This window comes from Schistocerca gregaria, chromosome 5 (assembly GCF_023897955.1).
Source record: "Schistocerca gregaria isolate iqSchGreg1 chromosome 5, iqSchGreg1.2, whole genome shotgun sequence".
Lineage (NCBI taxonomy): Eukaryota > Metazoa > Arthropoda > Insecta > Orthoptera > Acrididae > Schistocerca > Schistocerca gregaria.
Genome location: NC_064924.1, coordinates 479084971 through 479098204, shown reverse-complemented (window position 1 = coordinate 479098204; position 13234 = coordinate 479084971). Strand labels below are relative to the sequence as shown.

At 47.9% G+C, this 13234-nt stretch overlaps 1 protein-coding gene across 3 annotated transcripts in view; it reads right to left on the bottom strand.

The window, feature by feature from the left end:
* Window positions 1-13234, bottom strand: part of LOC126272280 (uncharacterized) — a 719890-nt gene that overhangs the window by 55455 nt on the left and 651201 nt on the right. For all 3 annotated transcript variants that reach the window (XM_049975035.1, XM_049975034.1, XM_049975038.1), the window contains one exon: window positions 1760-1855. In XM_049975035.1, coding sequence (XP_049830992.1) covers window positions 1760-1837 — 78 coding nt within the window. In that variant the 5' untranslated portion in view covers window positions 1838-1855. The remainder of the gene's footprint in view (window positions 1-1759; window positions 1856-13234) is intronic.

The window sequence follows — 13234 nt, the reverse complement described above, 5'->3', positions numbered from 1 at the left end:
CAAGTCTTACCGTCTTCCCCATCTACAGTCTACCCAAGTCTTACCATCTTCCCCATCTACAGTCTACCCAAGTCTTACCATCTTCCCCATCTACAGTCTACCCAAGTCTTACCATCTTCCCCATCTACAGTCTACCCAAGTCTTACCATCTTCCCCATCTACAGTCTACCCAAGTCTTACCATCTTCCCCATCTACAGTCTACCCAAGTCTTACCATCTACCCCCAGTAGCACCATCTACCCCCAGTAGCACCATCTACCCCCAGTAGCACCATCTACCCCCAGTAGCACCATCTACCCCCAGTAGCACCATCTACCCCCAGTAGCACCATCTACCCCCAGTAGCACCATCTACCCCCAGTAGCACCATCTACCCCCAGTAGCACCATCTACCCCCAGTAGCACCATCTACCCCCAGTAGCACCATCTACCCCCAGTAGCACCATCTACCCCCAGTAGCACCATCTACCCCCAGTAGCACCATCTACCCCCAAGTAGCACCATCTACCCCCAAGTAGCACCATCTACCCCCAAGTAGCACCATCTACCCCCAAGTAGCACCATCTACCCCCAAGTAGCACCATCTACCCCCAAGTAGCACCATCTACCCCCAAGTAGCACCATCTACCCCCAAGTAGCACCATCTACCCCCAAGTAGCACCATCTACCCCCAAGTAGCACCATCTACCCCCAAGTAGCACCATCTACCCCCAAGTAGCACCATCTACCCCCAAGTAGCACCATCTACCCCCAAGTAGCACCATCTACCCCCAAGTAGCACCATCTACCCCCAAGTAGCACCATCTACCCCCAAGTAGCACCATCTACCCCCAAGTAGCACCATCTACCCCCAAGTAGCACCATCTACCCCCAGTAGCACCATCTACCCCCAGTAGCACCATCTACCCCCAGTAGCACCATCTACCCCCAGTAGCACCATCTACCCCCAGTAGCACCATCTACCCCCAGTAGCACCATCTACCCCCAAGTAGCACCATCTACCCCCAAGTAGCACCATCTACCCCCAAGTAGCACCATCTACCCCCAAGTAGCACCATCTACCCCCAAGTAGCACCATCTACCCCCAAGTAGCACCATCTACCCCCAAGTAGCACCATCTACCCCCAAGTAGCACCATCTACCCCCAAGTAGCACCATCTACCCCCAAGTAGCACCATCTACCCCCAAGTAGCACCATCTACCCCCAAGTAGCACCATCTACCCCCAAGTAGCACCATCTACCCCCAAGTAGCACCATCTACCCCCAAGTAGCACCATCTACCCCCAAGTAGCACCATCTACCCCCAAGTAGCACCATCTACCCCCAAGTAGCACCATCTACCCCCAAGTAGCACCATCTACCCCCAAGTAGCACCATCTACCCCCAAGTAGCACCATCTACCCCCAAGTAGCACCATCTACCCCCAAGTAGCACCATCTACCCCCAAGTAGCACCATCTACCCCCAAGTAGCACCATCTACCCCCAAGTAGCACCATCTACCCCCAAGTAGCACCATCTACCCCCAAGTAGCACCATCTACCCCCAGTATTACTAACTACCCCCAGTATTACTAACTACCCCCAGTATTACTAACTACCCCCAGTATTACTAACTACCCCCAGTATTACTAACTACCCCCAGTATTACTAACTACCCCCAGTATTACTAACTACCCCCAGTATTACTAACTACCCCCAGTATTACTAACTACCCCCAGTATTACTATTTTCACCAGTCTTACAGTCTACTCTCTTGTACCTTCCAAGGAGTGAGCCCCCTCTTGCGGACGCGCGATGGCACCTTCACCTCCAGGAAGCCGCTCAGCTCCGAGGACATGGCGGCTGGCGCTCCCTCCTGTAACACAAAGCACACCCATCAACTTAGCAGGATGCTGCTGGTATTGGGAGATTTATCTATTGCAGCATCCTAGAATATATAGAGTGTTTCAAAATCTTTGCGACAAACTGCCAGGGGCAATAGGTCACGCCATGGAGAACAATATTTGTTACAGACAAAATTTTTGGTGACGCTTCATAGCAAGGCTAGGCGTCTTATATACGAGGGCTATTTGGAAAGTAAGGACCGATTGGTCGCGAAATGGAAACCACAGTGAAAACCAAGAATGTTTTATTTGCAGCAATTAGCCACACCTTCCAGTTACTTCTCTACAAAGTCGCCGCTTCGATTGAGACATCTGTCGTAATAGTAGGTTGGAACCAAGCAGCGAGGTCATTGCTCCCATCGGATAAGGGAAGGAAGGCGGCTGTGTCCTTTCAAAGGAACCATCCCGGCATTTACCTGAAGCGATTTAGGAAAATCACGGAGAACCTACATTAGGATGCCAGGACGCGGGTTTGAACCGCCATCCTCCGCAACGTGAGTCCATAATGTTAACCACTGTGCTACCTCGCTCGGAGTGTCTTAGTCCTGTACCAAATTTCCAATACCCTCGTCACAGAAGACAGCCGCCTGTGCTTTCTGTCAGTTCTCTACGCTGATGGGCAGCTTATTATGTGTGCCAAAATCAGCTCTTCATAGCCAGCGGCTCATGCGAGGAGCTATAAAAATCAGAGAGGGTCCCTGAAGTGTGCGGCCGAGAATTGTCATGAAGAAGGAAGTGCATGACAGTCACGCTGCGTGGGCCGCATGAAATCGGGCGAAATCTCTCAGGAGGCACTCTTACCTGGCAGGAGACACTATTTTCTAGATATCTTTACGTGCTCACTGTGCGCTCAGAAATAAATAAAGCGACATGACGGGATCGCCGTAGGCACTCTGCTGTGTTCGCAAGCGATGTGTGACGCCTGCAAGCGAGTCATCTGCTCCGTGTGGAAGGCGGTAGGCCGAGCTTTTAAATATCTTTCTCTGGTTCGGAATCGCGGTCACTTTGCTAGGGTAACTAGGATACAGATGGAGCACACCTGGACAACTAGTTAGCAGGTCATGGTGTTCGGTGAAATCTCGTCGCCCCGGGCCGCTGTAAAATCACTAGAACGACGCCTGGTGTCGCTAGGAAGTTTTTCCCCGTGGGGTGACCATTACTCCTAGGTATTTGTCATACAGACTTTGAGATTATGGTTCAAATGGCTCTGTGCACTATGGGACTTAACATCTGAGGTCATCAGTCCCCTAGAACTTAGAACTACTTAAACCTAACTAACCTAAGGACATCACACACATCCATGCCCGAGGCAGGATTCGAACCTGCGATCGTAGCAGTCGCGCGGTTCTGGACTGAAGCGCCTAGAACCGCTCGGCCACAGCGGCCGGCTTTTGGATTAGAATACAGAATGTTTGAAACATTACGACGTTGCTGCAGGAACACAAACAGCTCTCGAAGTATCAGCACGGATTCAAAGATAATCACACGCGACAAACAGCTGGCTTTATTCATACCCGACATCTTGCAGATAATAGTGACGGGCATCAAGAAGTAGATTCGTCTTCCTAAATTTTCGTAGACACTGTACCTCATCATTGACAACTGATCATGATACTACCATTGGGAGTATCATAGCAAATATGTGATTGGCTCGAGCAATATTTGAATGATGGAATCTTGCACGTTAAACTGTAAGGAGAATGTTCCATAGGTAAGGCAGTACATCAGGAGTACCCAAAGAAGCTTAACACGACATCTAATGTTCTCATTAAACATAAACGGTTTATCCGACAGGATGAACACGACAGTAAAAGTTTTCGCTGACGGTAAGTTGTGTAAAGCTACACTATATGATCAAAAGTATTCGGATACCCCCAAAAACATGCGTTTTTCATATTAGGTGCATTGTGCTGCCACCTACTGCCAGGTACTCCACATCACTGCCAGGTACTCCACATCAGCGACGTTATTGGGCATTAGATATCGTGAGACAGCAGAATAGAGCGCTCCGCGGACTTCGAACGTGGTCAGGTGATTGGGTGTCACTTGTGTCATACGTCAGTACGCGAGATTTCCAAACTCCTATACATCCCTAGGTTTACTTTTTCCGATGTGATAGTGAAGTGGAAACCTGAAAGGACACTTACAACACAAAAGTGTACAGGCCGGCCTCGTCTGTTGACTGACACAGACCGACAAGAGTTGAAGAGGGTCGTAATGTGTAATGGGCAGACATCTATCCACACCATCACACAGGAATTCCAAATTGCACCAGGATCCACTGTAAGTACTATGACAGTTAGGCGGGAGGTGAGAAAACTAGGATTTCATGTTCGAGCGGCTGCTGATAAGCCACACATCACGCCGGTAAATGATAAACGTCGCCTCGATTGCTGTAAGGAGCGTGAACATTGGACGTTTGAACAATGGAAATACGCTGTGTGGAGTGACGAATTACGGTACACAATGTGGCGATACGATGGCAAGGTGTGGGTATGGCGAATGCCCGGTGAGCCAGCGTGTGTAGTGCCAATAGTAAAATTCGGAGACGGTGGTGTTATGGTGTGTCTTTTTTTTCCTTTCGTGAAGGGGCTTGCACCCCTTGTTTTGCGTGGCACTATCACACCAAAGGCCCACATTGATGTTTTAAGCACCTTCTTGGTTCCCACTGTTGAAGAGCTATTCAGGGATGGCTATTCCATCTTTCGACACTATCGAGCACCTGTTCATAATGCACGGCCTGTGGCGGAGTGGTTACACGACAATAACATTCCTGTAACCGACTGGCGTGCACAGAGCCCTGACCTGAATCCTATAGAACACCTCTGCGATGTTTTGGAACGCCGACTTCGTGCCAGGCCTCACCGACCGACATCGAGACCTCTCCCTAGTGCAGCACTCCGTGAAGAATTGGCTGCCATTACCCATGAAACCTTCCAGCACCTGACTGAAAGTGTGTCTGTGAGAATGGAAGCTGTCATCAAGTCTACGGGTGAGCCAACACCATATTTAATACCAGCATTATCGACAAAGGGTGCCAAGAACTTTCAAGTAATTTTCAGACAGGTGTCCAGATACTTTCGATCTCAAAGTGTGCGTACCGTAGTTCGAGGACCGCAAAGAATCGCAAAAACACTGACAAAATTTCGAATTGGTGTAGTAAATGACAGCTCTCTTTAATGTGGATAAATTTAAGGTAATTCCTATACCGAAGAGAGAGAATCACGCGGTGTCCCATTACAGGATTGGTGGTTAACATCTGAAGCGCGTCACATAGTATAAAAAGCAACGTGAAATTGGACGACCATAACTAGAGACGGCGAATTGAAGACTTAGATTTTTTTGAAGAGGCTCTGGGAAAGTGCGATGCATTTGTGAAGGTAAGCGCATACGCAATGATAGAGCGACCATATCCAGTTTTTGCAGTACTTATCACGTAGGTATGACAGACGTCGAACGAATACAAGCTCGCGCGGCTACCCTCGTAAAAAGGTCTGTGTGGGCAATACGAAAGTAACAGAAGGGCTCGGGAATCCTCAGAAGAAAGACGACGTAGTTCCCGTGAAACCCTGTTGGAAAAAATTCTAGAAACTGTATTCGGAGACAATTATGCTGCTACGAACAGATATCTCGAGTAGGAGTCATGGAAAAAAATGAGGCCAGGACGTGTACAGAAGCGCAAGGACTTTTTTTTTGTCGTTCAATATGAGAATGAGCCGGGAAAGTAAACTGATAATATTGGTACGATGTATCACGCAGTCAACAGTGGCTTGAGGAGTATTAACACAGACTACTACCAACAGGGAACATATGTAAGTATTTTCAGTGTGGGCATATTTCAAAAATGGTTGACCCACGAGTTCTTTACCTCTGCTGTCCCTTGAACAAGACAGTCCAGTCACATTAATATGACCACCGCCTATGTTCCACATCAACGGACAATAATCACTCACACACGACAGTTGGCAACACTAGCAGAGGACAGTACAGTCATGTTCATAAATTAAGGATAATGCTGATACATGGTTAAAAAACGCTCTGGTGAGCGGTTTGCGGGTTTAAATAACCTCGGGGTATGATCATGCGGTGTATTTGACCTGCGGTCGTCGCACGGTGGCGCTGGCAGCAGCCCACATACACAGAGGTGTGTTGGTGCATGTCAGAGTACGGTGCAGCGAGTAAGTGTGCACACGTTTTCAGACGTGCTAATGGTGACTGAATGTTGAAAATGGTTCAAAGAACATATATTGATGACGTTATGAGGGGTAGAATACTAGAGCGACTGGAGGCTGGTTAAACACAGCAGGTCGTAGCACGGGACCTCCGTGTGCCAGGAAGTGTGATCTCAAGATTATGGCAACGATTCCAGCAAACAGGAAACGTGTCCAGACGCTACAGTACGGGACGTCCACATTGTACAACACCACAAGAAGACCGATATCTCACCATCAGTGCCCGCACACGGCCATGGAGTATTGCAGGTAGTTCTGCTCGGGACCTTACTGCAGCCACTGGAACAGTTGTTTCCAGCCACGCTCTACAGACAACTGAACAGACATAGTTCATTCGCCCGGAGACCTGCAAGGTGGATTCCACTGACCCCTGGTTACAGGGGCGCCTGTAAAACCTGGTGTCAAGGACACAGTATATGGTCATTGGAACAGTGGTCCCAGGTTGTGTTCAAGGACGAGTCCAGGTATAGTGTGAACAGTGATTCTCGCCGGGTTTTCATATGGCGTGAACCAGGAACCGGATACCAACCCCTTAATGTCCCGGAAAGGGACCTGTATGTAGGTCGTGGTTTGATCGTGTGGGGGTGGGATTTTGATAGGTGCACGTACACCCCTGCATGTCTTTGACAGAGGAACTGTAACAGGTCAGGTGTATCGGGACGTCATTTTGCACCAGTATGTCCGCCTTTTCAGTGGGTACCACGTTCCTCCTGATGGATGATAACGCACGGCCGCATGAGCTGCCATCGTGGAGGAGTACCTTGAAACGAAAGGTATCAGGCCTAAACCCCATTGAGCACGTCTGGGATGCTCTCGGTCGACGTTTCGCTGCACTTCTTCAAACCCCTGTGACACTTCAGGAGTTCCGACAGGCACTGGTGCAAGAATGGGATGCTATACCCCAGCAGCTGCTCGACCACCTGATCCAGACTATGCCAACCCGTTGTGCAGCCTGTGTACGTGTGCATGGTGATCATATCCCATACTGATGTCGGGCTACATGCGCAGGAAACAGTGGCGTTTTGTAGCACATGTGTTTCGGGACGGTTTTCTCAACTGATCGCCAATACCGTGGACTTAAAGGTCTGTGTCAGGTGAGTTCCCTATATGCTATTTGCGCCAGTTTCGCGTAGTGCCACGTTGTGTGGCACCACATTCTGCAATTATCCTGAATTTATGAGCACGTGTATATAAAGCGTGTCGGAGGAGAAAGATGCGGAAACCAATGGTGTCGTCGTAGTAATGCAGAACAGACCGATGTATTTGACGTCGAAAAGGGCATGATCATTGGCTTTACGCCCGAGGGTGAAGCATTTCCGGAACGGCAAACGTTGTAAACTGTTCACGTGCCGCTGTAGGTAAGGAAAACCGTGTACGGAAAAATGGCGCTATCCAAAACCGGCGCCGAGAGATCTGTGGTGCACCGCGGGCCACAGATCACAGTGGTGAGTGAAGGTTGCCGATATGTTGACCGGCGAACAGACGTGCAGCTGTTGAGCAACTGACTGCGTAGCTGAACCAGGGGGGCTAACGAGAGCGTCTTCTCAACGACCGTTCAGTGGACGTTGCGGCGTATGGGGTTCTGCAACAGGCGACAGTTTCATGCACCTGTGCTAACTGCTGTTCATGGACAATATAGTCCGGTATTTGCACGCCATTTGCCGCGAGTGGACCTCCGCCGAGTAGCGATAGGTGAGGTGGCCTTCTCAGGTGAATTACGTTTTATGTTCCATCGGATCAGTTGACAGTTGGCGCGCACGCAGTGAAACGTCTGAAAGCGAACATCCTGTAATAATCTTCGGAGCGTTATGGCCTGGGGAATGAATTCGTGTCAAGTCCTGGGCGATCTCGCCATTCTGGAAGGCACAATCAATGGATCTATCCATGTCCACCCCTAGATGCAATTTGTTTTTTCCCCGGCGAAGTGTCATCAACCAGCAGGACAATGCAACGAGTCACAGTTAGCGGCGTACGAGCGTAGTTTTAAGAGCACCAGGTTGAGTGTACTGTATTCCAATAGCTATCAAGGCCTTTGACTTTGGATTCTAAGCGGCGGTGTGTCTGAAATGTGGGTCCGAAATGTTTACCTCGGCCACTAGTAAGAAAACCGCGTGGTTTCAACGCTAGGAGTCGCAGTTTCTGACCTCCATCGCAGAGGCGTCACGTGAAGGGGTGAAACGTAGGTAACAGGGAAGGTGACGTCCTTCCCAACGTGTAACACGTCCACTGTGGCGTTGAGCAGAACTATGTTGGAACTGGACGCCAAGGTGACATGAGTAACCTACGTTACAGCTCACATGAACTGCTGAGCTCTGGCCTTTTTTCCGCATGTGTCGACGCCTTGCTGTTCGAAGCGTTGTCAGACCCGAGGGTGACGTAGCGCGTGCTAAGCTTTCCAACATTACAGAGAGAGGGGTCACAGGCACCTTTGAGCCAAATTTCAAACTTCTGCGCCACAATAGGAACCAATTTTGGGGTTTCGAGAGAGTGATCCTTGAATTTAGTTGCGCAGACTATGTTCCTCCATTTAGGCAAACCATTCTTAATGTTTTCTTGTTACAAATCACTATCGATTTACTGTTGTAAGTAGCATACACATGCAGCACACCTGGCTAGTATACCCCGCTAATTCGGTGAAACCCAGTCGTCCAAGGTACGGCAAATTCAATAAAACGACGTCTACAGTCACGAGGAAGCGTCAGCGAACACACTGTCTCTTATCACCCGCACACGTCTGATGCAAAAACACCGAAAGACCCTGTGCATTGTGAAGAGTAATGGTCCTGTTACACTCCCTTGGGTACGACTGAAGTTAGTTTTAGGTACTACGACTTTTGTACTCGAAGCAAAACATGCCAGTCACAAAGCTAGCCTAATATTCCGTACAATCTTCTTTCGTTCATTAGTAACTGAGCCGTGGAAAAAATTGCTGTTTTGAAGAGCGCGTAGTGTGAAGCAGTCGCCCTCCGTTTCTGGCGGTGGCGCCGCTGTGGCCCTCTGGTGGGAAAGAGGAAAGGTTGCCAGTTCACTTGCATTTAAGGGGCGCTATGAGCTCGCCAGTCGGTCAGTATGGGTCAGTCTCTCGTCCCCGGCTTGCTAGTCTGTCTCTCGTCCGCACTTGTTAGGCAGTTAGTGTCTGTCTTTCGTTCGGAGTGCTAGTATGTCTGTCATTCGGATAAACCTTTAAAGCCGGCAAAATGAGAGTCTTTCCGCTCCGCCAGTAAGAGAACTCAGCGAGTGGTCGCTCGGTCGGGGCTTAGTTCCTGCATCTGAGTCTGCGCGTTAGGCCGCCAGTCTGCTCCAGTTTGCTCAGGCAATGGTCATTGGCGGTTGGATCGACCGGTTGGTCGGTCGCGCACTGAGACACAAGGTGACTTGTCCGTCTTGAGCGTCGGAGCATGTGAGGTCGCCACGTGAGTCCAGTGGGCCGCGGCTTATAGCGAGGGGTAGTGACTTCGAGGTCGACACGAGAGCAACAGGAGTCAACCCACGACATCAGTCTGGTCGGTGCGAGCTGCGACGCCGTGAGACGGGAGATCGGCGCGCCTTCCTACGTCCGTTGAAGCGGCTGGCAGCGGACGGTTCGGGAGAGCGAGTTGGGGCTGCTGCGCCGAGTCTTCTAGAAATCGCAGTTTAACAGAAGATTGGTGATATCTTGTTTGATTTACTCTTGTTAAATTCTACTTGTCTTCTTTGTGATGTCACCAGCCGTTTTGCTTTGGGGTCGTCCCACCATTCTTCTCCGTTTGCCCACCGGCGGGAACGTGGTTGTTTATCAATTTGGTGGTCCGTCTTTCCCTTGTGGTGTAGGGGAAGGTTAGAGCAACCTGCGGTTCGGATTCTTCGGTAATCTCCCTATCAATCTACCGTACGTTAGTAGCTGCCTCTGTCATGTTTGTCGGATTTGGTGTTTTGACGAATTTATTGCTTGGAGTGTAAAGGCCTAATACCTGAATTATGTTTTGATCTTTGGAAACTTTGATATTATTGCCTATGCTGTTGAAAGACGGTATCTGCGTACTGTAGAGCATCTTAACTATTGTTGGCCAACCTTGTAGAATTTTATATAAGATTGCATTTCATGGGCTTTTATTTCAATGATCATTTTAGTATATAAAGTTGCCACCCTTTCACCGTCAGACTTTTCTTAGAAGTTAAAATCAAGTTGCACCTTCAGTGGCAAGGTTAATATTTTAACTGATAGTGTTTTGTACCATTTCCATCCCTCCTATGTGGGGTGCATAGTTTGTGTGCTTGTGTAAGTTGTTAAAACTCTTAGTTTAAAGTTATCTGGTGTGCTGCAGATTTGTACCAATGTAGTCTTCCAGAGGCTGTTGTGAGCAGTCGTAGCTACGGCCGTGTCAAAAGGGAGCGGCATGCTTCTCTGCCAGAAAGCTCATACAGTCAAAACTTGTTTCTTTCGGCCTCTGAATAAATTGTAACTTTGATATTTAGAGGGTGTTTTCTGATTATAATTTAAATCTGTTTCTTAAAAAAAATGTTTCTAGTCATTATTAAAGTGAATAAAATTCCCATTTGTTAAAAGGAAATTGGTTATGATTTCATCAGTTACTCCCTGGTAACTACTTCCATCCTTGCATAGTGTGATGAAATGTGTTAATGTTCTTGACGAATCGAAAGTAAATGAAATAAATTCTTTAGAATATTCTTTGAAAGTAAATAACGGTTCAGTAACAGTGTGGAACTGTATCGAAAACCTTCCAGAAATCTAGCAACACAGTATTCGGAAGTGATGACAGCTGGAGTGACGCCTGAGAGCCCGCTTAAGCACAGGAGCACACGTCTCAGCTACCGCCACAAGTTTCCCCTAGCAGCGGAGTGGCAAGAGGCTGACCCGAGACGCCGAGACAGCGCATGGCCGGCGGGGGTGTTGGCGACGGCTTCTCATTACGGCAAGTCCCTGGAGAGCCGTTGCGGACTCACGAGGTGTGAAGGGGGCTAGCCTCGTCCCAGCCTCTTGCGAGATGGGCCAAACTTTCCTCTCGTGACCCTAGCGTTGTGCAATCTTCTCCACTACTGTCTCCGCCCTCTGATTACGCTACTCTGCGCAGCGTCCGAACAACCACCTTCTCTACGGCCGAGAAATCACTCAAAATTTTCTCTCTTTGCATATGGGACTAATGCTAATTTAGAAAGCTTGCGCCCTTATACAGGATATTCATAAAGTCCCAATATGGTGCGTACTTCAATGCGAGATGCTTTTAATAATTTCCACAGCGAAATTCTGTCTCGAAATCTGGCAGAAAACCCAGAGAGATTCTGGTCATACATAAAGCACACCAGTGGCAAGACACACACCTTCACTGCGCGATAACAACGGTGAAGTCACTGATGACAGAGCCACTACAGCAGAGTTATTAAACATGGTTTTCCGAAACTCCTTCACCAAAGAAGACGAAGTAAATATTCCTGAATTCCAATCAAGAACAACTGCCAAGATGAGAAACATAGAAGTAGATATCCGCGGTGTAACAAGCAGATTAAATCAATAAAGGCAAGGCCTCCGGTCCAGATTGTATACCAGTCAAGTTCCTCTCAGAGTATGGTGATAAAATAGCTCCATATTTAGCAATTATATACAACCACTCGCTCTCAGAAAGATACGTACCTAAAGACTGGAAAATTGCTGAAGTCACACTAATACCCAAAAAGGCAAGTAGCAGTATTCCACTGAATTACAGGGCTATATCACTAACGTCGATTTGCAGCAGGGTTTTGGAACATATACTGTATTCGAACATTACCGCGAAGAAAACTATTTATTGACACACAGTCAGCACGGATTCAGAAAATATCGTTCTTGTGAAACACAACTAGCTCTTTATACTCATCAAGTAGTAAGTCCTATCGACAGGGGATGTCAAATTGATTCGATACTTTCAGATTTCGAGAAGGCTTTCGACACCGTTCTTCACAAGCGTGTTCTAATCAAAATGCGTGCCTACGGAGTATCGCCTCAGTTGTGCGACTGGATTCGTGATTTCCTGTCAGAAAGGCCACAGTTCGTAGTAATAGACGGAAAGTCGTAGAGTAAAACAGAAGTAACATCCAGCGTCCCCCAAGGAAGTGTTATAGGCCCTGTATTGTTCCTGATCTATATTAACGACATGGGAGACAATCTGAGTAGCCGTCTTCGATTGTTTGCAGATAATGCTGTGATTTATCGTCTTGTAAAGTCATCAGATTATCAAAACGACTTGCAAAATGATCTAGATAAGATATCTGTATGGTGCGAAAAGTGGCAATTGACCCTGAATAAAGAAAAGTGCGAAGTTATTCATATGAGTACTAAAAGAAATCAGCTAAATTTAGATTACACAAATATGAGGGCTGTAAATTTAACTAAATACTTAGGGATTACAATTACAAATAACCTAAATTGGAACGATCACATAGATAATATTGAGGATAGAGCAAACCAAAGACAGCGATTCACTAGCAGAACACTTAGAAGGTGCAAAATGTCTACTAAAGAGACTGCTTATACCACGCTTGTCCGCCCTGCTCTGGAGTATTACTGTGCGGTGTGGGATCCACATCAGGTGGGTCTGACGGATGACATCGAAAAAGTACAAAGAAGGGCAGCTCGTTTTGTTTTATCGTGAAGCGGGGGAGACAGTGTCGCAGACATAATACGTGAACTGGAGTGGCAATCATTAAAACAAAGGCGCGTTTTTCGTTGCGACGGGATCTTCTCATGAAATTTCAATCACCAGTTTTCTCCTCCGATTGCGAAAACACTCTGTTGACACCCACCTACATAGGGAGAAATGATGATCACGATAAAATAAGAGAAATCAGAGCTCACACGGAAAAATTTAAGTGCTCGTTTTTCCCGCGTGCCGTTCGAGAGTGGAACGGTAGAGAGACAGCATGAAGGTGGTTCATTGAACCCTCTGCCAGGCACTTTATTGTGAATATCAGAGTAATCGCGTGGATGTAGATCATTCCAAAAAATGAGGTGACGGAAGTTGTGGGATACCTTTTAATATCGTGTCAGACCCCCTTCTGCCCGGCGCAGTGCAGCAGCTAGGCGTGGCACGGACTCAGCAAGTCCACTGCATAAATACTGACCTATTGTGGTCTAAAATCGTCCAG